This window comes from Topomyia yanbarensis, chromosome 2 (assembly GCF_030247195.1).
Source record: "Topomyia yanbarensis strain Yona2022 chromosome 2, ASM3024719v1, whole genome shotgun sequence".
Lineage (NCBI taxonomy): Eukaryota > Metazoa > Arthropoda > Insecta > Diptera > Culicidae > Topomyia > Topomyia yanbarensis.
Window position 1 is genome coordinate 319,563,232 of NC_080671.1, and position 27,530 is coordinate 319,590,761.

At 35.2% G+C, this 27,530-nt stretch overlaps 1 protein-coding gene across 2 annotated transcripts; it reads left to right on the plus strand.

The window, feature by feature from the left end:
* On the plus strand, positions 1–26,952 carry LOC131683740 (acetylcholine receptor subunit beta-like 2). Of its 2 annotated transcripts, XM_058965995.1 has the most exons (9): positions 1–203; positions 264–775; positions 830–962; positions 1,018–1,145; positions 1,209–1,384; positions 4,446–4,598; positions 16,586–16,665; positions 17,068–17,177; positions 26,619–26,952. In XM_058965995.1, exons 1-9 carry the CDS (start codon positions 131–133, stop codon positions 26,832–26,834), a joined length of 1,581 nt encoding a protein of 526 aa, XP_058821978.1. In that variant the 5' UTR covers positions 1–130; the 3' UTR covers positions 26,835–26,952. The 2 variants fall into 2 exon arrangements, with proteins under 2 accessions (XP_058821978.1, XP_058821979.1); XM_058965996.1 differs by lacking the exons at positions 16,586–16,665; positions 17,068–17,177; positions 26,619–26,952 and adding an exon at positions 4,851–5,525.
* The last annotated feature ends 578 nt before the right edge of the window (positions 26,953–27,530 follow it).

Here is a 27,530-nt window from a genome sequence, read left to right on the forward strand (position 1 = left end):
GCATCTTTCATATTACAGCATCCCGATTCGGAGGTCTCGCCCAGCCAGGAATTTACTTTTTCAAAATTTTGAAGTTATTGTTGGTTTGCAGTTTAAAAACTGACAGTCAATGTGGTTTTAGAACACCGCAATGGGGAACTCCATGAAATTACTAAATTTCAAACTTTGCTTCCTCGGTTTAATAGCTGCAAGTTACGCCCAAGGTAAGCACCTATTTATCAGCCTACTGCAGATTGATATTAATAAAAAATCATTTACCACAGCATCCGTGGTACACATCGAAGCGAATCCTGATGCCAAAAGGTTGTACGATGATTTACTCAGCAATTATAATCGGCTCATTCGTCCGGTTGTGAATAATACCGAGACATTGACAGTATGGCTTGGACTCAAGTTGTCTCAGTTGATTGAGGTCAGTCTTCGCAATCAGGTTATGACGACCAATCTTTGGGTGAAGCAAAAGTGGTTTGATTACAAACTCAAGTGGGACCCGGAAGAATATGGCGGTGTAGAAATGTTGTATGTGCCATCCGAGCAAATATGGCTTCCTGACATTGTACTGTACAATAATTGGGACGGAAATTACGAGGTTACGCTAATGACAAAAGCTACGTTAAAATACACCGGAGAGGTATTCTGGGAGCCTCCAGCAATCTACAAATCGTCTTGTGAGATGAACGTGGAATACTTTCCGTATGACGAACAAACGTGTCTAATGAAGTTTGGTTCGTGGACTTACAATGGTGCTCAAGTTGAGTTGAGGCATTTGGATCAGGTAAAGCGATTATTTGAATAAGTAATAAAATAAATCCGAATTATCTCTGCACAGGTACCCGGAAGTAATCTTGTTCAAATTGGTATTGATTTGAGTGAGTTTTACCTCTCAGTTGAATGGGATATTTTGGAAGTGCCAGCAAGTCGTAACGAAGAATATTATCCATGTTGTCCTGAACCATTCTCTGGTTAGTCGACCAGTATTGGCGATGTTGGTTTACATAACCATATTATTTCTTGCAGATATCACTTTCAAACTAACAATGAGACGCAAAACTCTGTTTTACACTGTGAATTTGATAATCCCTTGCGTCGGAATCACGTTCTTGACCGTTCTTGTCTTCTATTTGCCTAGTGATTCTGGAGAAAAGGTTAATATTAAATGATGGTTTTAACTAAACCTTTTACATTTATACAGTTTTCTTCTGCCATAGGTGACATTGTGTATCTCAATTCTTGTATCACTTACTGTGTTCTTCTTGCTGCTGGCTGAGATCATTCCCCCTACGTCACTGGCTGTGCCATTACTCGGAAAATATCTTCTGTTTACCATGATTCTAGTATCATTATCGGTTTGGACAACTGTTTGTGTTCTAAACGTTTGGTATAGGTGAGTGTTTATTTACCCCAAATGGAATATTCCAATCAATTTAATCTTCCGGCAGTCGCGCTAGTGCACTGAGTGCACGCTGCTCTGAAAATCTAGCGAAATCGCCTTACAGCAGCTGCGGCTGCTCGTTCAGTGAGCCATTTGCGCGATTTCCGGATGGTTAATTGAACAAAATGGCTCTAAGAGGAGGCAACAAACCACCATTTTGAATACAACGACAAGATGATGCCCTTATGAAAAATGCATGGCGTTTTACTTCTAACGCAACAATGACCTCTGCCTTCATTTGTAGATCGCACAAAAATATGCAATGGGAATTTACAATTTATTTCCGTCTTTTAGTAACATTTGTTAATATTAGCAGGACGGTTACTGTGAAAGACTAAACTACCTCTTTCAGTATGAACAGATAAACCTCAAAGCTCCCCGGGCTCAGATGGCGCTTTCTCCATTTTTGTGAAAAAGTGCATCAACCGGCTTCTTGAACCACTTCGGCGAGTCTTCTTCTTGTCACTTACTACTGGAACATTCCCTTCCTGCTGGAAAGGAGCGCACATGTTTCCAGTTCATAAAAAAAAGGAAACTCGTGTTTAAGGGCCGTATCGAAACTATTCGAGCTTGGTTGTTTTAGACCCTATTTTCTTTCACTACAAACACTACATTGCAGATGACCAACACGGTTTTATGCCTAAACGATCGACAACGACCAACCTGCTCTCGTTCACAACATATGTATTCGATGGAATCGCTGGCGGATTGTAAACCGATGCTATTTACATGGATCTATCTGCGGATTTCGACAAAATCAACTATGATATCGCAATAGCGAATCTGTACAAACTCGGTATTCATGGACAACTTCTGCGCTGGTTTCGTTTCTACCTCGATGGAAGGCAACTCCAAATCAGCCTTAAAGTCTATCTATCTGCACCATTCTTCGCTACATCCGGCATCCCACAAGGAAGCCATCTCGGTCCAGGTATATTCCTCCTATACTTTAATAACGTCAACATCAAATTATAAGACCCCGTTTTTCATTCGCCAACGACATGAAATTTTTTTTGAGAAATACGGGATAAAACCTTTAGTACGTGGTGTGAACAGAATGGGTTTAAATCCGAGTAAATGCTCAATTGATACGTTCACGCGGAAACGCCATCCGACTCAGTTTAACTACAATTTATTCGACTCGAGCATTTCAAGACACTCTCACGTCAAGGTTTTCGGACTCATGATGACTACGGCACTAACGTTCCAACCACATACTTCAAGCATCGTAGATACGGCAGCAAGATGGCTTGGATTTATCTTCAAAATAGCAAAAAACTTCAGGGACGTATACTGTCTTAAATCGCTTTATTGCGCGTTGGTCCGCTCAACGTTAGAATATTGTTCTGATCTTTCTAATCTGTACCATCAGAATCGAGACTGTACAACGCCGGTTCATACACTTTGCCCTTCGACATCTCCCATGACGAAACAGATTCGTACTGTCGAGCCACGAAAACCGTTTCCAGGTAATTCAACTCGAATCACTCAGAATCCGGAGGGACTGCTCTCGAGCTATATTCGTCTCGGACTTGCTCTCTATCAGAGTGGATTTCTCTACAATTCTAGAACACCTGAATCTTCAAGCCCGCATCCGAACAGTACGTACTAACTCTCTTATGCTACTACCTTTTAGGATAACCAACTACGGTCGCCACAGTGCTATTACCGGACTTCAGCGAGTTTTCAATAGAGTTGTCACAGGGTTCGACTTCCACTGGACTATAAATAATGTCAAAAATAAGTTTTTGTTTGTCCTTAAGGTGAAGCGACGCCAAAATCACAACAAAGGTTCGGTTTACGTTCAGCATCTGTGTGAGGCTAGAACGTACTATACCGATAGGAGATGGCACGCACACAAGCGTATCGTTTAGCAATCAGCTGACTGATTTGTGTACCACGTGTTTCATTTGTTTTTAAAAATAAAAAGGTACAAATTTTCTAAACGAATCAAAATTCCGCGAAGAGAATCTATTCATCTGCATCTGCTAACATGCTTATATGCAGTGATACAATGTCTAAGCAATCTGAGATAAAACATTTAAGTTACAAACGATTTTGCCTTGCGCGCCAATGCAATGTTTTGATTTCGATGATGAAATAAAAAGAAGAAGCAGAAACGACGGCAGCCATTTTAGCTGCCACCTTGTGACTCTATTCAGCATGTCCTTAAATGTAACTATGCTAAGAACCTCCATTGGGGTCAAGGGGCCTGTTGGTGTTGATACAACAAATAAACAAACTATGAATATATCCGCCTTACGTAGGAAGGAAAAGCTTCCACAGCTTTGGTTCAAGAACCATATTTCGATAAAGGAAACTTCTTTGCTGGAAAGGTACCTAACCCTCCGGAAGTCGCGCAAAAAAGGTTCGCTGGACGAGCAGCCGCAGCTGCTCTAAGACGATTTCGACACATGTATAATATACGGTTTCACCTCTCGCAATATTTGTGATATCGCAGTCAATATGATTGTTGCTAAATAGAAAATACGTCCATGGTCCATTGTTCGGGATGTTTGCCGCACAACGAATCATACCCTTCTGATGATTAGAGAAGGGTTGTATCATACTGTGACTGAAATAGGCTTTCGCTCATAATCTACAGTGATGCAAATGCATGATGAATACCTCAGATATCAATTCGAGAGGCATTGAATTGATGGAAGGACCATTTTGATCATTTTGAATGTACCAGTGATGTGTATAAAACAACTGCCGATTCTATTAAAGTGAAAATTGATTTAGGGTAAGGAGCCTACGATCGCCATGTTTCTGTTATCACCCTACCCATTTGAAGCCGTTTGTTGGAGCAGTGACTGCCAGCTTTGCTCGACGCATTGGCTCAAATGGTAGGGCGCTAATTGGGGCACTCGATTCGAGTATCCCTAACGTTCAAACAAAACCATCTTGGCTTGTTGTTTTTCAATATGAACCTCTTATGCTTTTATGGGCAATATAGCTGTTTTGATACGTGTAATAACTATACGAGACCAAACGGTTTTTTTCTTCTCAGGAGTACCTCTACACACAAGATGTCACCTATAGTGCGGCGACTGTTTTTGGAGATCATGCCAAAGATTCTAATGATGCGTCGTGCTAAATATACATTACCGGACTATGATGATTCAACTCCAAGCAATGGATACACCAACGAGATTGATATGAGGTGAGTGATAATATTCGTAGACATCCAAAAATAAGGAATTAGCAGCATAAAATTGTTGCATTTACTGCAATATGACATACAGGCCAGATTCGATTATCTGCAGGGTGCAGAAAAATTTCGCTTCGGATAATCGAATCATCCAGATAATCGAATCTAAAAAAATGTTTTTTTTTCTTCATGAATATCGATCACTTTATATTCTATAAAGTGACATGTAATAAGTTATTTAGCCAACTTATTTAATTTTTTAAGGATTATGTGCGATTAATTTGGATTAATATACTTCTGTTTGGTCTAATAATGAAACTTCAGTCAACTAGCTACTGGTTTCGGTAAATTCAGACTGAAATAATAACTGAATTTGAGATTATGCACCACTGGTTTGTATACAACAACAAAACTTTGGGAATCCTCTACGAGAAGCAACACGCTAGCAACATTGAGAAGCCCAAAAATTTGTTTCAAAACCATCCAACACTAGTCCAGTAATGGAAGCCTGCTGAACGGTGTACTGGGCGTCGCCCAACGTTGGTCCAGCAAAAAACCAGCATTGGACGATTCTGAAACACGGATTTCTTAGGGGGATGAATTTTGCACAAGTTACGAATATCAAAAATGCACAACTTTTTATGCGCACGACACCAAGAAGCGTGCGTTGTTCAATCAGCAGCAGTATCATCATCGTCATCATGCGCTCTAGAGATATTGTTCAGCGAGCCAATCAGAAACTAGCTGAATCTTGGTTCTTGGATATTTTTAGCTATAAATATGCTTGTTCTAATGCATTAAATGATTCAGTTTGATACTACACTTTTTTTTTCTTGTTTGCTTGATGAAAACATCATCCAGGATCTTCATTTGGCCATTGCTCGGCGTTCTACCGAGTCGCTTAAAGGCAGTTCAGTGCATCTATTTCGTAATGAATTACACTAGTTTACAAAATAAAAATAAAAATCTGAACTTCAATATTCGAACACCATTTCTGATGTAAAATTTCGTGCTTAATCCGAAAATGAGATCCAAAAAGTTTACAGTAGAACAGTTTTCGAGTTACAGTAAAAAAATGAATTTCACCTTTAAAATAAAAAGTGCATTCAGTAAAATACAAATTCCTTCGGTTGTAGTGCATCGATATGAAATATAATGATGAATTAAAGGTAATTGAATGCACTTTCGATCGTTAGAGCATTTTGTTTTAATACGACCACTGGTTCTGACTTTATTTATGAATCTAATAAACTTTTTCGTGATTTTTTGAAGAGAAATAAGCGTTTGGTCAATATTTTGGGCTAGATAAAGTAATCCTAAAAATTATATTTTTATGGGAAATTAAAGCCTGCTAATAACACTAGTTTACAAAATATAAATAAAAATCTGAACTTCAATATTCGATCACCATTTCTGGTGCAAAATTGTGTGCTGAATCCGCAAATGAGGTCCAAAAAATTTACAGTAGAACAGTTTTCGAGTTTCAGTGAAAAAATAAGAGGGATTCCATGAGAAACCGGCCGACCGCAAAATATGACCATCGTCGATTCGAACTAAACTTTGCAGGTGTGTTCGCTCCATGATATTCTCTGGCAATTGGAATATTTTGATTCAAGAGTAATTTTTCAAAAGGGCGTAAACGTTTCTACGTGTATGAATTTCAAATTTTTTGTTCGATTACTGTATTTTATACAGCAAAACTATCTGAGAACAAGTTACAGGGAATGAACACTTCTGTCCGAAAAAAATATACACTGAAAAAAATATTGTGTCATTTTTCAAAAAAAAAAAACAAAAATTTATGATAAAAATTTAAATTGCGAAAAAACCCATTGATGCGTCCAATGATTAAGCCCTACGTTGTGGATGAGTGGTTCGTCCTTACCGGGATTGGTCAGGGGTCGAGAATCCAAATTGAGGAACGTGGGTTCAGGGTTATTTTCGTTACAGGTCACTCTTCGGATGGTATCCAGGCAATCAGGTAAGCGGTGTACTTTTCTCTCTTTGGCACATCCGGTAAGTTATACGGTTTAATATATTTAATAACTTTTTTTAAACTTCTATGTTGAAAACCAACCGCTCTTGGCGGTGGTCGGATAGCGACTACCAATGTTTTTATTATTTTTCATGCTAAATTTATAATTTTAAAACACATCTGTCCGTCTGGCATCACGGTCAACAACCGCTGAGTCTGTGCAACTTTACTACTATACAGAATCGATGACGCTACCTATTCAACTACGATTGTATCTCCACATACTATGCTAAGCTCACTGACAAATTCGGGGTACGACCAGAGAAGATGCTGTGCCACAACACCCATTTTTTTAAATTTTTATATTTTGTTACCAAAAACCTAAAGAGAAAAGAAGCATTTTGATTGTGATTGCATGATGGAGAAAAAATCGGTAAAAAAGTTTTTCTAACAATAACTTCGTACATGTTTTTAAATTTCATACTAATTGACATACAAAATTGTAATTCTATTACAGAATATAATTCTAAGCACCATTTAAAATCAAAATGCATTTAACAAAAATCTTCCAAAATGCGATAGTTTTCGAGATAATTGAAATTTTGCTCCTTCAAAAACAATTAATTCGTGTAATTATGCTCTTTTTAAAAGTTATTCGCGTTACCCCATCAAAAATGTCAAAAATTTAATGTTTATCGTTTTAAAGACGTAAAAGCAACCTTTTTAGTGTATTTGGATCATGGAGAAGCTTTCAATAAAAAAGTTTTCCTAACAACAACTTTTGACATTTTTTTATAATTCTTACTATTTGCAGTCAAAAATACAATTTTCTTTTTGAATATGATTCTAAACGCTATTTTAAATCGAAATTCTCTTAACAATAATTTTCTAAAATGTAGTAGGGTGATGAGCCTATTTGCGCCATGTTTCTATTATCACCCTACCCATTTGAAGCCGTTGGTTAGAGCAGTGTATGCCATCTTTGTTCAACGCATTGAATCAAATGGAAGCGCAACAATAGGGGCACTCGATTCGAGTTTTCATTGTGCTCAAACACGAGAATTTTTCTGCTTTCAACGCATTTGTGTTATTATATTGGTACTTAACAACGAAGCAAAGCGGTTGACGTCAATTTTTACGCGTTCCATTGATTATAAGGCAAGAAATTACCGAATAAGTGAGGCACCTTGCTTAGTATGGTGAAAATAGGCTCATCACCCTAGTTCTCGAGATATTTTAACTTTTGTTTTAACAACACAATTATTTTGTTTTATTACGACCTTTTCATAAGTTAGTCGCGTTTCTCCATCAACAATAATAGCTTTTTCAAAAGGCCCGTAAACTTTCCTGCAACTTTCTCTTTGATATCAAGGCGATATTGTAAACCATTTGAAAGTTACATGAAAGCAACCAAAATATATTTCAACCGTAGGGTCTGTTGATTAAACTATATAGCTGAATCATATGTTGGTTGTTTTCATGTAACTTTAAAATGTTTCACAATATCGCCTTGATGTCAAAGAGAAAGTTGCAGGAAAGTTTACGGGCCTTTTGAAAAACCTATTATTGTTGATGGAGAAACGCGACTAACTTATGAAAAGGTCGTAATAAAACAAAATAATTGTGTTGTTAAAACAAAAGTTAAAATATCTCGAGAACTACTACATTTTAGAAAATTTTTGTTAAGAGCATTTCGATTTAAAATGGCGTTTAGAATCATATTCAAAATGAAAATTGTATTTTTGCCTGCAAATAGTAAGAATTATAAAAAAAATGTCAAAAGTTGTTGTTAGGAAAACTTTTTTATTGAAAGCTTCTCCAAGATCCAAATACACTAAAAAAGTTGCTTTTACGTCTTTAAAACGATAAACATTAAATTTTTGACATATTTTGATGGGGTAACGCGAATAACTTTTAAAAAGAGCATAATTACACGAATTAATTGTTTTTGAAGGAGCAAAATTTCAAATATCTCGAAAACTATCGCATTTTGGAAGATTTTTGTTAAATGCATTTTGATTTTAAATGGTGCTTAGAATTATATTCTGTAATAGAATTACAATTTTGTATGTCTATTAGTATGAAATTTAAAAACATGTACGAAGTTATTGTTAGAAAAACTTTTTTACCGATTTTTTCTCCATCATGCAATCACATTCAAAATGTTTCTTTTCTCCTTAGGTTTTTGGTAACAAAATATAAAAAAAATAAAAAATGGGTTTTTTCGCAATTTAAATTTTTATCATAATTTTTTGTTTTTTTGAAAAATGACAACATTTTTTTCAGTGTATTTTTTATTTCAGACAGAAATATTCATTCCCTGTAACTCGTTCTCAGATAGTTTTGCTGTATAAAATACAGTAATAGAACAAAATTTTTTTGAAATTCATGCACGTAGAAACGTTTACGCCCTTTTGAAAAGTTGCTCTTGAGTCAAAATAATCTTATTACCTGTGGAAAATATTTAGTCTTGCATGACGGTGAAACGCGTAAAGTTTCATTGGAATCTAAGATGGTCGGTCGCGATTTTAAAGATTTTCGGACGGATCTTCGTAGAATTCCTCTTTAATATTAAAAGTACGTTCAGTAAAATCCAAATATCTTCGGTTGTAGTGCATCGATATGAAATATCATTGTGTTGAATTAAAGGTATTTGAATGCACTTTTGATCGTTTGAACATTTTGTTTTTATTGTTTTTGACGTCATTTACGAATCAATTGAACTTTTCTTAATTTTTCGTCATTTTTGGAAGAAAAATGAGCGTGTGGTCAATATTTTCGGCAAGATGAAGCAATTAAAGCCTACTAATAACAAATGAAAATAAGCACTTGTTAGTTTGAATCCGATGAAAATTGCGAAAGTTACTCAATTTTTTGTAAAATGGCAATTTTCGTGTTTCTCTGGGTCAACTTATTGAACCGTCTCGATTCCAATTTTTTCTAGGACTTGTTTCATAATCTATGAGGGACTATCAGAATTCTGTTAAACAAGTAAATGGAAGAGTTTTGAAAGAATTTAATGTGGGGAAATACTCGTACTCGTTTATTCAAATGATTAAAGACTTCTGATAACAATAATTTCAGGCTCAATGAAATTATAAGTCATCGAATGATTGGTATGCAATACTGCGTGTAATATTTACTAGTGTATTACATAAAATATGAACTCTTATGATACAAAATTTGTTGTAAACTAAACCCGCACACGTTTTAAAATTCACATTTTGAAACGCTAGATGCTCAACTGGGTTTTGTACAATGTTATTACAAACTATACGAATCCGTCGAAATATGTGATACTACATACGTCAAGTAATATAAAATTAATAATTTGAAAAACTTTTAATTTGTGTTCCTTCCTAGAACATAATTACATACAGTAAATGTGAATGTGAATCCAACACAATTTCAAATTATAAACTTCTAGACATTGTAATAACGTGAAATAAAATGTTAGTAGAACAAAACGTGACGAAAGAGGTGGATAAGTCATTCGTGAAACTAGTGCCCGAATTTAGCATTTTGCACCGTTATAAGCTTCCGATGTGTGTATCAAGGCATTGTGGGCCGTGCAGTTTACAACGTATTTTATACATTAACGATTCCGTATGACACATGTAAATATTATGCGTATTTTTTATTTCCAAATTATTGATGACATTACTCCACTGAGCCTGAAATTATTGTTATCAGTAGTCTTCAATTATTTGGATAAACGAGTTCGAATATTACCCCACATTAAATTCCTTCAAAATTTTTCAATTTACTCGTTTAACAGAATTCTGACAGAGAGTCCCTCATATATTATTAAACTATCCCTAGAAAAAAAAATTGGAATCGAGACGGTTCAATAAGTTGACCCAGAGAAACACGAAAATTGCCATTTTACAAAAAAATGAATAACTTTCACAATTTTCATCAGATTCAAACTAACAAGTGGTTATTTTCATTGGTTGTTAGCAGCATTTAATTTCCCATAAAAATATAATTTTTAGGATTGCTTTATCTTGGCGCAAATATTGACCACACACTCATTTTTATTCAAAAAAATGACGAAAAATTGAGAAAAAGTTCAATAGATTCGTAAATAACGTCAGAACCAGTAGCTTCACTAAAACAAAATGTTCTAATGATCGAATATGCATTCAAATACCTTCAATTCAACATAATAATATTTCATATCGATGCACTACAACCGAAGACATTTGGATTTTACTAAACGTGCTTTTAATTTTAAAGCTAAAATTCATTTTTAACTGTAACCCGAAAACTGTCCTACTGTAAATTTTTGGGACCTCATTTTCGGATTCAGCACACGATTTTACATTGAAAATGACTACTAGCTTATTTTGTTCAGAAATGCTGTAAACTAGTGTAACTTATACCAATGATGTTTTTCTCTTTCTATACATTTCGAAAATGTTTGAAAGAACTAATGATAGGGATTAAGCCCAGTGCTACAGATAACAAAGATACCTGATGTATGAGGTGAACAAAGTTTAATATTTTTACATTTCTTATAAAAGAAATGCATAGAATTCGCTCAAACTTTCAAGATTTTTTCCGAGGCCCGGAGGGCCGAGTCTTATGTACCAATCGACTCAGCTCGACGATTTGGGACAATGTCTGTGTGTGTGTGTGTGTGTCTGTGTGTGTGTGTATGTAACGGACAAATTCTCATTCGTGTTTCTCAGCAATGGCTGAACCGATCTTATCCAAACCAATTTTAAATGAAAGAACTAAAAACAGTATGAACGCTATTAATTTGTTTTTGATTCTGATGTTTAGTTTCCAAGATATGAATGTTTGAATGCATAAAAATGGAGTTTTTTGCAGTTTTTTTTAAATTATCTGCCGAAATTGACAATATAGATTAACAGTTTATATGTTTTTAGACAGGTTTAACGAATACCTTTCGAACAAGCTATAGATTGTTGAAATCGGACTATAATCAAAAGAGATATTTAACATTAAATGCTGACGAAAGATTTTTATCATTTCCCATTGCCAGAAATATGACCAAAAACATGTAATCTATTATTAACGCCAAAACGGCTTATTTTAGGTCAATAGTATCTTCGGAGAATTTAATGGAGGCAATATGACCTTTCTTTTGGTATTGTGCTTTTGCTGATTAATCCCCCTATGAGTGAGATATTTTCACAAATTTTCTTGGAAGTGATTATATCGAAATGATGCCTTCAGCAAATTTGTAGCTCTTACTTTTGCGAATAACTTTACTGAAGACTTCAAATATCTATTTTGAATACTTTAAAAGTTATGGCTTGTTGTTTGTGGATTACTCTTTGTAGCCTATTTATTGTTCAATATAGTAATAATCCATTGAAATAAGCCAAACATTATTTCGATGAATCGAATTTTGTATTTCATTTTTCTATCTACAACCGCTAGAAATAATCACCGAACACTTTCAAGTTGTCTGGAAGGAACTTGATAACTTATCAGTACAAAAATGTTCATTTGTGCGAACCTTCTGACTGCATTTTTTCTAACTTATAACCATCGGATCGATCTGAAACATATCGGAAAATGAAAAGCGAAATAAATAACTCCAAGCAATGGCGTAGCCAAGAGAAGGTTTTGGGGTTTAACACCATACAACCACCCCCCCCCCCACCAGACCCAAAAAAATATTGGATTGTAGTTGAAAATTTATTGATGCAGACTGATTTAATTCAATATTACAATAACAATTATTTGATCCGTACATTGATAACCTGTTGTTGTAAACATCACGAGGACTTTTGATAAATTGTCGGAATGGGGTCCTGATATGTAACTGATCTATTGGTCTTGATTTCACAGTTGTCTAATTGCATCAATATCAAATTCTTGCCTGGAAACATTCCAATAGAAAATTCCAGAGTTCTGTAATCAATCATAATCCTCAGATTTATTTTCAAATTGAGCTCGTTTTTGTAGAAATGTACTGTAATAAGGGTCTTTAGTTAATAGGAAGCGAAGTTCAAATTGATTTAATGTCTATGAAACATAGAACTGCTCACCAAAAAAATGCATAACTTTCAACATTTGCTAAAAATGTTTTTGCTTTTCTCATTCACTCTAAAATTCGTCAATCTAATCCCGACCCGGAGGGCCGAGTGTCATATGCCAATCGACTGAGTTAGTCGAGATCGGAAAATGTCTGTGTGTGTATGTATGTGTATATGTGGAAAAAAATGTAACCTTTGTTAATCAGAGATGGCTGGATCGATTTGCACAAATGAAATGAAAAATTTCAAAATCAAATTTGTATTTTTGATGCCGAATGACTTTAAAATGCATGAAACATTGAGATGTTTGACAAAAATTGACTTTTTTGGACTTTGGTACATTTTTGCCTTTCTAATATAGAAAGGTTATGCAATCACTCTAAAAATCGTAATCATACCGGCCCGGAGGGAGTATGCAGTGAGGGGTTGCTACTTTAAAATTAAAACTAGTTTAAAATTTCTTAACAAGTTGAAAATGTTCGGCAGGGCCTGGACCTTCCGGATCTTTCTCCATGATCCGCCGCTGGTTTCAAGCGATGTTTCAGTATCACATAGTATCTCAAGATCGTGGCTGTCGATCCATTGTATGTATGTGCAAATCGTACTGAACATGTAATATTCATTTCCACCATTGTATTGAACATAACCAGCCATGGAATCGTAGTCTGGACAAATGAGAAAAGCACAATTGCACCCACCTAAAACAGGTTTTTTTTGGAATGCGTCGAGTTGAGACGAAAACGTAATATGATTAATAACGAGGATAACACTTTCCGAATGTAGAAAGAAATTTATGAAAAATGACGATTTCCATTCGACTCTAGCAGGTTCTGATCGATTTTGATGAGCATTTGATTTTTGTTGTATGACCAATTATATGTATAGGTCAAATGTTTAAAAAACAGTAATTTAAGGTTAAGATAGCATCATTTTGAAACCTCCAATTTCGGGGGTTTAGTATCTTCAATGAGTTTTACAAACGTTAAACAGCGCATCATTTGATAAAATAATTAAATATACCGTATCGTATTTATGGTGAATTTTCTCAGGTTAATATTCATGATTATAATAAAGTCTCAACAAATTCGCTAAAGACAACACGAACTCTGTTAATATTTTCTGAAAAATTTATTCTGCATAATTTTAAAACTTCAAAAATTACGGTTTCGGAATTATGCTGTTTGGACAGTATGATCGATTTTCACCAAACCGAATTTCTGGCAAGCAAGTAGAAACATAGTCGTTCTACACTCGTTCACAAGAAACTTCTTCGAATGCTGAATATCTATTATAATACATTGAAACCCCGATTTTATCAGCCAAATATGAACATATGTTTGATGGGCTCTAGCAGACGAACAAGACTGAATTGGAGTAAATCCTTTCTTGCGCATGTTTTCCTTATCATGAAGATGGAAATATGTAAAAATAAAAAGTTCATCATAATCAGAAATAGTTATCAGACTACATCAAGGGACGGGAAGAATATTTTAACAGCTTCAGTTTATTATAAAGAAAAAAAAATTGCCCGATTTAGTCAATGTCCCCATTTTGTCAGCCTAAAATACACCATGAGATAGATAAAAATGGGTCTTTATTGCATGTATTATTCTTTATTGTATGTATTATTTCACATTAATAGGTACATTTCATTTTTGGGATTTTTTTTATTGCATCGAACTACAACAATTTTTAGGTAGCTTTCAAGGGGTTATTTTATAGACTTCTTCCAAAATTTGGCGAACTTATTCCAATTCGTATACCAATTAATTGGTATACTTAAGGTATACTATATACTTACTTCTTCATCTGCAACATATAAACGCAGATGAAGAAAATACTGAAACTTTCAGCTTTTTTCCTACACAATATTACGTAAGCTTATTAAACAATTTTTCCTAATAAGTTTGTGAAAATTAAAAACTATTTGAAATTTTTTAATAGTTTAATTTTTTATTTAACCGTGATTTTTTAATAAATAGTGACCATCGCTTCACAACGTAGTCTTTTTTCATGGCTTGCGGTGAGCACGATCTCTCGAATTGCTGAACTGAAAATGGTGGAAGAGAAATTAATTTTTAGTATTCTTTACAGATTTAACTCGCCGCGCAGATAGCTCTGAATTAGACCCGCTGGTGCCCTAAGACGATTTCGCTAGGTTTTCAGAGCACTGTGCACCCAGTGCATTAACGCAAGTGACGGAAGGTTATCGAAAAGTTTCGTGAAAATGAAAATTCCAGTAATGATGATGATTTTCCCAAATGGTTCGTTTTCGAGAGGTTTTTATTTGTTCTTTGGCATTAGGATTAGCGATAATAATTCAAATCAAGGATACTACTGGGAAGTCACCTTTAGAAAAAATCGAAGTCGAAGTAAAATTTGGAACTATGCACGCATGCACTTCAGAGATAGCGTGATATCAGGATCTGCGATTCCATTTCAACGCTTTTTTGTGAAAAGGGCGATACTTACAAATTTAAACATAAGGTTTTTTTCATACATGCGAATGAGGGCTTTGAAACGCAACAAATTAACCTAAAAATTTGGATTCTTCGATTTTGCTTTCTTAAACTACAGCAGAAAATACAACGGACGAAACTGTATTTTTGTTTGTTTATTTAAAGTTTCGCCCTCCACGCTCCATGCAAACAATCAGGGCGATACTTTTTTTGCTAGCAGTTTAGAGGCGAAACTGTTTTTTCGTATTTTTTAGAATTATCAAGCTGATACCAGCTGTAAATAGTAACAATGATCGCTATTGAAAAAACCCGGACGAAATCGGTGGTGTAAAACTGTAGTTATTGTAAAAAACGTAAGGGCGATACTTCAATGCTGATAGGTGGGACCGAAAATGTAAACAATCGCCAAAGGGGCGATACTATAATTTTGTCAATTTCAATAGTAAAAACAAATTTTAATTTAATAATTACAAATACTTTATGAAGTTTTGGGTTTCGATCACTGAATCATGCAATCTAGAATATAAAACACTGGAAATATTCACTGTTGATTTTCTTTGAATGGTGTCACTGCTAGTAGTTTTCAAGAAAAAGCGTTGATTTCTTAGTTCTCAGTCGCGTTGGAAATTTGAGTAAAGTATAAACATCAAATCGATTAAAAAAAAAAAAATTCGAATTTTTTGGCTCAGTACTATATATATCCCCTTTAGGAAAATTCAGTTTTCCCACCACAATTTAGATATTTTATTAACAGAGCATTAACAATAATTCGTTGGTATGTCTATTTTATGGGCCATTTTTCGCTTTCCCATTGATTTGGTTTGAGATTTCTAGCACTGATGTTGTCCTATGCTGATTTGAGCGATTCTCTGAGTCCTGCCACTATCCCATGTAGTATGTGTTATCAAAAACATCGCGAAGCATCAAGATCTAAATGTTCTCAAACGATACAATATCCGAAGAGAGTGATAAGAGTTATAAGAAATGTCTCATCACACTGTTAGGTGGATTAAAAGCGTTTTTGTATTTGTTGTGAATCTTTTTATTCGAAAAACGCATTTTTTTCGAGACAAAAGCCTTTAGAAAGTAATGGTACTTAAAAATATTCATATATAATTAGTTCGACGATCTCATACGACCGTTCAAAAAATTTGTAAAAAGATCTTCGAGATAGATTTAAACACATATTTTCTAAAATATTATACAAATTTTCCAAAACAAATGTAATACATCAGATTGGTTTTTAAACATCATAAACGACCAAATACTTCATTTTCTGTTTATATTGCGATAACTGCGTATAGATTATGAGATATGGCCAGGGAATCAAATATCCCCAAGGATCAAGTGTCCTCACTCTCCCCTAATAATATAACAGAAGCGGTCGCTGCAACGAAAGGGCTTAATCACATGTGTACTCCACACCGTACTAGAATTAACAACACTTTGGAGTTTTTTTTCATTTTCCACTTTTGTCTCGTTGCTAAATTGTTTTATAACCTTATATGTTTTATAACCACTTTTTTCTTGTCGCTTCGCTCCAATTCACAGTATCAGTGATTTTCCCGGTGAATTCAAGGAGGGTGGTGACAGTTTTGATAACATCGGAATGAATCTAGCACATGGTTCAGGTAAGCCTTTAAATAAACTTCCACTTTATAGCGCACATCTCTAGGTCAACTGTCCCAATTTAGCCAGTCTCGTTCCTAACATCTTGAGGCATGACATGACCGTGTGGCATCCCATTTCAGATCCTTGTCATTTTACTCTTTGTGTGTATAAAAAGGAAACAAACACTGTGTAAATATGAAAACCCTATACCGAGTACGTGGGCGCTTCTCCCGCTTTCCACAGCAATATTTATACCTAGTTGAATTAGAGAGACGGCCTTTCCAAACCTTAACCCGTTCCACTTAGTTGGAGGAGGAGCTTGGTCTGCGTGATGATTTATAATTAAAATTTGATTTACTTTACCGTATTTTTCTCCTAACGCTTTTTTATGCATACCCTGCCTCCGGATTGTAATACTATAGTCGAGCACGATAACATCATACCGAAGCAAATGTCTCCGGAGTTGCATTCTGCGATACAGGCAGTGAGATTCATAGCCCAACATATCAAGGATGCTGACAAGGATAATGAGGTGAGTTTATTTCAATTATTATTAAATTTCTTTCAATATGATACACGACAATAATTTGCGATAAATTCGCGTATGATATACCCTCGCTTATCGATTTATTCACCCTCGCTTAGCGCTTAAGCCAGGTTTAAACGTACTGGTGGACCTGGTTTAAAAGTTAAGCGAGGGTGACGAAATCGGCCCTAAGTCACACAGGAGTAATAGGGGTTGAATCTTGGGCTAAAACTAAAACTAGACAGGAACAAATTTTGAGTATAAGTGCATAGGTCAATTTTCTATTTTCTTCAAATGCATATAATTTCGAGCTGATTTGTGTGAATACATTTGTTTATCCAGAGGTATAGACAGAAGATCAGAGGAAAAGGAAGAGAGGGAGGGTCGCGTCTTCATGGAGATACATTTTTCCAAATATAATAAAGAGTGCTTATTTATTTTTTTAATCGCTATTTTTTATGACTGAGTTGACATATCCATTTAATTTTTTTAAAATTTGTTCAGTTTTCTCCACTATTTTATCATGTCAAAATATACTCTTGAACAACGTCTTAAAATTTTGGAATGTTTTTTTCAAAAATAACCTTTCGTTCAAACAAACTTTCCACAATTAGCTGCCGAAAATTCATCATTTAAGGCGAAGCATATTTTGGGTGTATGGAGTATTCAATAAACTAATCCGTCTATTCAGTGTGATGGGCAATCTGGCATCCCAATAAAGTTACTGTGTGGTGCAGTTTGACCTAGAATGGCATGCTGAGTTTGACCTAGAATGGCATACTGATGCTACAAGTACAGATTTATCTCGAGAGGTACAGATTTCTGAAGTGTTTTTGGTACAGATTCAGTACGGAACGGATTACAGATTTTTTTAAAAAAGTACAGATTGGTACAGATTTTTTTAATATGACAGAAAAGTAAAATAATTTAACGCTGCGATGCATCACAGTGAATAGTAGATAAACGTTGAACTAGGCCGCTGACAGAATGATGGCGAGTAGATGAAGTGGACCTGGTAAGTACTGACTGAGCTTGAACTGAAGCTGACATTAGAATGCGATATGCGAGAAACCTGCTTCCAGCAAAATCATCCCTTTTCCACCCTTTCAGAGTGAAAGCCGAGCGGATCTACTCGGAGTGTCTACGTATACTTTGACATGCTCCATTTGATTTGCTGCAAGCAGGTTTCTCGCATCTTAATGTATGGTAATGCCCAGCTTCTCGTCGCCACTCTGTCAGCGACATTAGGTTGCAAACAAAGTGGCGACGAGAATTTGAGCTGGAGCTGATATTGACATTTCCCAGTCAAACTCCGGAATTCTGATTGGTTTTTTGCGGAATTCCAGTTCAAATATAACAACCGATTACCGAGTCACAATTTCTGGTTTGGTTTCCTCGAATGAAAAATCAGCATAGGAAAAATTATTTTTTAAAACAACTTTGTTATTGTTTGGGTACAGAATCCGGTACAGATTTTTCTACAGAAAAGTACAGATAGAAAAGATTTTTCGACTCCTGGTACAGATTTTATTGGGGCAACACTGATGCTGAGTCCATTTATCTTCAAAAATGTCGTTGGAGACAACGTTAACGTCAATGGCGAGCAATATCGAGACATTGCAGTGGAGTACTTGGTTGTTGTTCCACATGATTTGGAAGTCCTTCTTTGTCATGGGGCTACGTTAATTTTCTCATCATGATGAATATACGACAAACAGCAAGTACTGATGAGGTAGATCAACATTGAATTCGTTATTCACGAAATTTCTCCATTTTTTCTCAACTAATGACCAAAATTAGACGGACCGAAAGAGATTTTTAAAACACAGTCACGGTGAACGTTCATCTGATGTCAATTCAAAACAATAAATTGAGGACCATGTACTCCCAAAATACACATACCAATGGTTGTCAAGGGTTTTTTGCGCATTTAGTTTCAATTTTAAAAAAGGATAAATGAAAAAATCCTTTGTGTGGCTTTATAACGGTTCGACGAGCCTCAAATTGGCAAAAGTTGCAATATTTTGAAATCACCTGGAATTTTTGAACCGGAGAAAGTCGGATCAGTTTGAATATTATATGTATAGCTGATATCTTGTATTTAAATACTGCTTCAGCAAAGGGTCTAACCGAGTAAGCATGTGAAATATACCCTCAAACCAAAATAGAATTGTAATACGCCGTTTGAAACAGCTATGCTTAAAGAAAGTTTTAACTCTTTGTTGGCCATATTGGGGGAGCTAGGGTGGTTTTTTCGATTTTAGTTTTATTTTATTTCTGAAAAAAACGTCCTATTAGAAAAATTTAAAATTAAGGCATTTTGATTTTTTTTTGAAAAGGATTTCATGCAGCGGCATTGCAAATTTTTACAATATAAATTTTTCGTTCTTAAATTAATTGTTTTTTAATGCGCATTGTTGATTTTTCATATTTTTAAATAATATGGACCGGTAATATATTTGATCAAAACCACATAATGGTGAGATATTCTTACTACTAATCTATCAAACTACCACGCGTCTCCATAGAAATCCCTTCCGAAGGAATTGTACGGTACTCAGTTTCGTTTATAGAACGTAAAAATGATCAATTAGCTTCTCCTAATAAAAGGTTGGCTTCGTAGGAATTCAAGAAAGTCCTAATAAAATCCTAATAAATTTAAGCAAACGTTCAAGCAAACCATTTCCGGCACCTCATAATCGTAATGTCGGAAATGGTTTTTACACGCCATTTTCAACCATTGTGGATGATGGAAATATTCTAGCCATGTTTCATGAATATTATAAAAGGGAACATATGTGGTTGTGATTCGATAGTTCGTACGCTAAACGAAGCCTGTATTCCTGTATTTAGATTAGGATTAAACACGTTTCACTTGAATGCTGTCAAAAATTCAGTTCACTTCAATTTTTAGAAATGAGTTTTCCAATATGCTTTTATTCATACATATTTAATTTTGATCCACCTTACGTGCTAAATTATTGATATCAAAAGAAAAAAATCCTAATCACTGTGTAACGCTGCCTCAGTAGCGTTGTGTTTTATTTCAATCTTAACAGTTAACCTTAATAATAGTTAAAATTAAAAATGAAATGTGGTTTTTGAACTTTGATTTTTGCAGCATGCATCCTCCAAAGATAGAAAAGATCATGACATCAGATTGGCCAACAGAAAACATGACAGGGCATCGTTTATTGGTAATTTTATCGTACATACTTGAAACGATATACTGCCGCGTTTCATCATGTTATATGTCTAGCCAGCGACATGTAAGGGAAGGACTTTGAAATGACATTATGAGAAAATGATATAATCGCTACTAGTAAACAAGTGAGTGACAGATGAACGGGAAAACGAGACACATCGTGACATCAGGCGAAGAAAACCCAGAGAAAGGTTCATTCCTTTGACTTTACCAGCGGTGGAATTCTAACATGGTATCCTATGTATTGTTTGCGCTATGTTTTAACTTGTTCTTGAAAAGAACGCAAACAACTCGTTTGAAGTTGGCGAGTACGAAGGCAGGCAAAATAGTTGAATCTTTCCCCGAGCACGTATCCTCCAGAGATTTTGTTGGTTTCTTTAAGGGAATAATTCAGCATAGGTACTTGTTGTCAGCTTTTCAAGAGAAACATATATAAATAAATAATGTTGGGAAATGTTCTATAAGGTCGTTGTTTCAGCGCAGCTCATATGAGGAGATTAAACACGCGAATCGTTTTCTGGGAGACGGGTAGCTATAAAGGTGGTTGAGGTTTTTATTGCAACGTGGTTCTGATTTCGAATACTGCACTACGCACAGCGTTCACAACTCCGCCGTTGTGCAAGATGTAACTGTACACTGAGGAAAAAACTACAAGGACAAATTTCTAATAGTTATCATCCTATAGATAATAGTTACAATCATTCTACTTACATTGACAAGTGACTGACAAGTGGAAACATGGAACTACACAGGCTATAGAATGAATTTGAATATCTCGTTATAGTTTAGTATTTGAAAAAATAAATGTGAAATCTTTCGTTGGAAATAAGTATATGGACAAAATAATGTTTGCAACAACAACCAAAGTTTATTAAAGTAAATGTCAATGTTAAATAATGTAATACTCCGCTCTTGCGTTTAACTGCCTCCATCGGTCGTTTAGGCATTGATAGTATATAATAGCGATTCTCAACCTGGGGTCCGCGGAACCCTAGGGGGTCGTGATAAGGATTCGGCGGGTCCGCGAAGATGAATATTTTTTCCACTTGGATATTGAAATTTAAAGCTTTTTCGCAACAAACGGAAAATGATCAGCAGACAAAATTGATCTTTGCAAACAGTATTCCAGTTGCGTAGTGAAATGATCCTGCCACTGATAATAAAGTGCCCGTATAGCGGAGCAATATTACTTCGATTGACTTTAAACAAAATGCGTTTTGACCTACCTACCTACCTACAAAATTTCCCATTGCCGCTATAATGAGTTACTTTCGACTCGCCGTAAAATTCAAAGTCAAATATCTCTAGTTTAAATTAATCAATTTTGATACTTTTCTACGTTGTAGTTCAATGCTTGACTTATATAAACATTTTGAATGTGATTGAATGATGGAGAACTTATCGGTAAAAAAGTTTTTCTAACAATAACTTTATACATGTTTTAAATTTCATACTAATTGACACACAAAACTATAATTTTATTACAGAATATAATTCTAAGTTTCATTTTAAATCAAAATGTATTTAACAAAAATCTTTCAAAATGCGATAGTTTTCGAGATATTTGGAATTTTGTTCCAACAAAAACAGTTAATTTTTGTGATAATGTCCTTTTTAAAAGTTATTCAGGTTACCCAATCATAAAATGTCAAAAATCATATGTTTATCGTTTTAAAGACGCAAAAGAAACTTATTCAGTGTATTTGGATCATGAAGAAGCTTTCAATAAAAAAGTTTTCCTAACAACAACTTTTGACATATTTTTATGAAAAAAGTAGAAAAAATGGGTTCTTTTACAATTTAAATTTTTAACATAAATTTTTGTTTTTGTAAAAAATGACACAACATTTTTTTCAGCGTATATTTTTTTCGTACATAAATATTCATTCTCTGAAACTCGTTCTCAGAAAGTTTTGCTGTTAAAAATACAGTAATCGAACATAAAATTTTTGAAATTATTGAGCGTAGAAATCTTTACGCCCTTTTGAAAAGTTGCTCTTGTATCAAAATATTGCAATTGTCTAAGACAATAATGGAGATTCATAAACCGAACACAACTTTAAAGTTTCGTTCGAATCGACGGTGGTCATATTTTGCGCTCGGCCGGTTTCTTAGGGGCCGTACACAAATGACGTAGCTTTTTTCGGCGTTTTTCGACCCCTCCCTCCCCCTCGTAGCATTTTGTCACAAAACTCTAACCTTCCCCTTGTAAATAACGTAGCATTTCTGACAATACCCCCCCCCCCCTTCCCAACGCGACCGGGGAATGAAGAAATTTTTTTATGTATTTACAAAATGTTTGGCGGCTTTTATCTACATTTTCATTTTAATAGCAAATTGCGACCAAATAAACCCATTTCATGACAAATATCGCGTTAATAATTTTGTTTTGTGTTTTATATGTCATGGAACATGAACAAAAGATCTCTTAGTTCACAATGCTGCAGCTGCCCATGATTCTAAGAAGCATACATTCGATAAAATTACTAAATTTTGTTTGGTTGAATCCGAAGAGAAAACTTAATTCAGCTAACAAACTAAGTCTACTAGTTAGCAAGATTAGTTAACTAATGTAGCAAGTTAAATCCGCATACACGCAAACTTACTACATTAAAAATTTCATGAAAAGTAACTTGTGTGAATTTAAATTTATTTCTCTTGGGAATGGAGGAACATCAAATTGTTTTTTTTTTTTTCTAATCAATGGATTTTAATTCCCGTAACAAAATCTTAATGCTACGTCGCGCAACTTCTGACCCTACCTTTCCCCTCGTCACACTTCGTCACAAATTTAGTATTCCCCCCCCCTACCCCCCAAAATGCTACGTCATTTATGCACGGCCCTTTATGGAATCCCTCCTATATCACAAAGTATACCAAATTAATCTGGGGAGTCGTTCGTTCGTGGGATTTTCGCCCTCCTTACACACCCACCCCCGCATGACAAAATGAGTTAGCAAGCAGATGATATTGAACTAATGCTGATTAGGCTAATTAAGTATGATACTTTTTGTTTCACCGTCGACACGTAGCTCATCAAGTTCGTGGCTGGCATGCTATTATGTATAAGTGCAAAGTGTACTAAGAATGTAATTGACATTTCCACAATCGTGTTAAACATAACCAGCCACCGAGACATAGTTTAGAGAAATGAGAAAGGCACAATTGCACCGCTAGGTGGATTAAAACAGGTTTTTCCATTATATATTCGTCCTAATAAGAACAGTTTGCTCTAACTATGTTTTGGGATACGGGACGAGAATCCTTTAAAACAATTCGAACCTTGCCGGCGATTCGTTTCTGCTGCGTACACACAGACGAACATTCTTCTTTCGCCGCTCATGTCAAATGAGCACTATGTAACACAAGGCAATCTCTTTTATTAACTTTTTGGTGCAGATGGAAGACCATCCTTTTATGCGACAAATAAAAATATTTTTATCATTCTTTTTGGTGTGGCTTTCGCTTAGTGGCAGGGTTGTGACATTCACTGATCTCCTTAAATGTTTGGAAAAACTATCGGGTTGGTAGATTATTTTGAAGAATATTTGCATATATTATGAGTCACTGGTAAAGGTACAGAATTAACAAGCCCCAACTTAACACAAATTAATAAAAGGAATTTTCTAATTGAATTCTGTTTCGTCCTAATAAGGACGGTTTACTAACAACTATGTTTTGGGATACGTAACGAGAATCCTTTGGAACGATTTGAGCCTTGCCTACACGGCTGATACGCACGGCATAAACCAGCAATTTGCCATCTCGCTTCCGTTTCGCCATCGCCGTTTGAAGCTGCGAACAAAATCCTTCCAGCGCACACAGACAAACGTTCCCCTTCCGTAGCTCGTGATCAAATGAAATACCTAACAGCTATCCTACAAGCAACAATAGCAATAGTCCGACTGGTTCAGCCAGCATGGCAGGCATGGCAATGAAGGAATTCGGTCAAAAACATTCCTTTTATATCAAGAGGTGAAATGTGTAGGACGAGATGATGTCCATGTTAGGGAAAGTCTTGCGCAAATTTGTGAAAATTGTATATGTTCCTATTAAATTCATATTTTCGTATTTTTCAATAGTGTGTTTGATAACAATTTTTTACTGGCAATTTTCAGAATCGATGGGTGTTCGAATCACGAAAATCCATCAATAATTAACAAAACGTAAGCGAAAACTTTGTCTGTTTTCTTACATTTTCCCAATGTTTTTGCAATAATACGGAATTTTCAATAGTACACTCAAGTTTTTTTTACGCGGATTTTGAATTTTACGCGGTTTTTATTTACGCGGATTTTGAAATTTACGCGGTTTTCATTTACGCGGCATGTATCCCCCGTGTAAAAAAACCTGAGTGTATATAGTTGAAATACCAATTTATAGTTGCAATAAATTTTTAAGTTGGACTTTTCTGGATCTATTAGTATTTAAATGACGCAAATCTATCAACAATTAACAGCGCTACAGTAGTTTAAAATTATGCCACATTTTTGTGACGCAGTTCGAAATTAGATTTTAGTTTTAACCCCATATAGTAGAGTAAGGCATTTTCAATGCTAATGAATTGTACAAAAAGAAAGTTGAAAATGGTGTCGCTCTTGACTGTGACTGACTCTTGAGTATCGGTCTTATCCGCAGCGTTTTTTAATCCTTTTTATGGTAACCAATAATTTTTAATGAATTCAATTTTTTGAACCTCTAAAAAAACTATATATTGTTAAGAACCATCTGAACAAGGATGATGCACATAATATACACTTTTAGGAGCTTTGTGGAATTTTGGAAAAATGATTGCGCTTAAGGTGTCGGACGTGCCCCCGATTTCCCTACATACGAAAACATCTTGTGTAAGCTATATGATTTTCTGAACCGCATCAGTAACAGCACTATCATCGACGTTTACTTCAAATTATTATCTCTGCTAAATAACAACAAAATCGGGAGGAAAATAGAATATCGTCTTTGCACGTCTCATCATAGAGTTCAATACCAGACGCTTTAAGAGGATTATCGGGGCTTGTCTCACCATTTGGTATGTTCCATAATCAATACTAGAAGTACATAGAATAAACGCAGTGAGAGGTCAAAATATTTTCCGAAAAAATATCATTTTTCAAGAACTAATTTAAATCTATCCACTATTGGTAATGAAAGTTATGATACAACATTTTGATCCCTAAATCCGAAATGTTTCGCTTCCTGCCAGAATTTCGTTCATTTTACATTCTAAATAAACGAAACAATCGTACGTACCAGGCTACAAACTGTCACGTCCTACTGCAAGCATAATACTTTGTAGCCATATTCAGTTTACGTCGTATGGTTGTTGAATGTATAAATATCCTTTAACAACAGTTGATATTTTCATCCTGCTGGTTTGGTACGGCGTAACAGGCGTATTTTCTGGTCTTATTCAGCGCAAGGGAGAATCCGATGTCACGTTTGTCATAAAGGCTATTTTTCTTACATCCGCAGCTTTCTGTCCCTGATGTGCGGAAGGTGGATACAGTGCTTTGATAATTAATGTAATATGCTTATGTTTGATATTCCTGCTGTCCTTTTTTGCGCATTCCGCAGATGATTGATGGTGTTAGAAGCATACAAAACGGGGTTTTAGAATAGGGCTCTTGAGCATTAAGACATGCTTCGCCTATTTTTGATCTCTTGTTGATCTGCTTTGTACTGTATCCGAATTGTCGTAGTGTTTACTAACATAATTTCAACGATTGCTGGACCTCACCTTGAAAGAGCATGAACGCAAACTAGTTGATTTCACCTACAGTTCTTGTCTTTTACCGTTGGAGTCGGTGGCGTTTTTATCACATGGAAACCACCCGAGGCTACAACATGTGCAAATAGTTTAAAGTAACTTTGGAACCACTAGTATAAGATCTGATACTTTCATAGTAGTTTAACATGCTAATTGAACGAGTAGAATGATAACCTGCACATAATATTTTGTGGTATCCTACTAGAACTTGGTATTATCTGTTTATATCTAAAAGAGATTGATAAATTTCACACGGATACCACATTAGCGAAATAGTTCGACGATCACCCGATCTCATTTCAACTGTTCGGCAATTACCCTCTTTTTTAAAGCATTGCCAATTGTTTGAGGTGTGCAGAGAGGGAAGTGTAATTTGCATTCCTAATGCTACTTTTTATATTTCGTTTTCTTTCCTTTATACATACTGTGGTGCATGAATAATTTCCATCCCTATTATCTCTGCTAATTTCAGATTGTCGAAGACTGGAAGTTCGTATCGATGGTACTGGACCGATTTTTCCTGTGGGTGTTTACGATTTCTTGCATCTTTGGAACATTCGGCATCATTTGCCAGAGTCCCTCGTTGTATGACACCCGCGCCCCGGTCGATCAGCAGTTGAGTGAGATTCCGCTCAGGAAGAATAATTTTATGCTGCCTCCAGACATCGTGCGAATCACCTTAGACTAGAAATCTTAATACGAATGTTTAAATGTGGATTTGGTTAATTTTCTACTAACAGTATTCGCGAACTTTTTTAACTATTTAACGCAATAATATCAGTACTAACAAAATCTAGATTATGAGTCAAAAAAATATGGTTTTTGAAATATTCAAATGAATAATTCTGAATATGGTAAAAATAAACTGGTTCAAACGACTTGATAAATGATCGTACTTTTTAATTTGATATATCACTATCCCGTTTGTGTGTAATTAAAAATCAACGATCGGAATAATTATGTATTTGGTTGACTGAAAATAAAGCAGGTTAGTGCAATAGATATAAAGAGAAAAGCAGAACATTTTAAATAATAGGGGGACCCGGGGCTATTAAGAGCACAGGGGTAATTCGGCCCCTTCTACTTCCCACCATCTCTGTTTATCATCTCTTTGATTTTAGAATCATTCAAATTAAAAATAGTTAGTTTATAGTTAGATTATAGTTATTTAGTCTGTGCGATGTAATATTTTAAATCGAAGACAATATACAAATCAAAACATTGTAAGAGGTTTTGACAGTCGTACATATTCATGGAACGGCTAAAACATTAGTTTTGACAGCTGGATCTAGTTCTTCGGTTTTTTTAGAAAGGAGATACAACGTGTTTCATTTTTTTGCCATCATCAAAACAAAATTCATTATAATGCTAAAACCGTAAAAAA

What these genes read in the sequence shown, in the direction of transcription:
- LOC131683740 (XM_058965995.1), top strand. Translation starts at nt 131, where the DNA reads ATGGGGAACTCCATGAAATTACTAAATTTCAAACTTTGCTTCCTCGGT. An exon ending in AGTTGAGGCATTTGGATCAG is followed by an intron (nt 776 to 829) that starts GTAAAGCGATTA and finishes ATCTCTGCACAG; the next exon opens with GTACCCGGAAGTAATCTTGT. An exon ending in GTTCTAAACGTTTGGTATAG is followed by an intron (nt 1,385 to 4,445) that starts GTGAGTGTTTAT and finishes TTTTCTTCTCAG; the next exon opens with GAGTACCTCTACACACAAGA.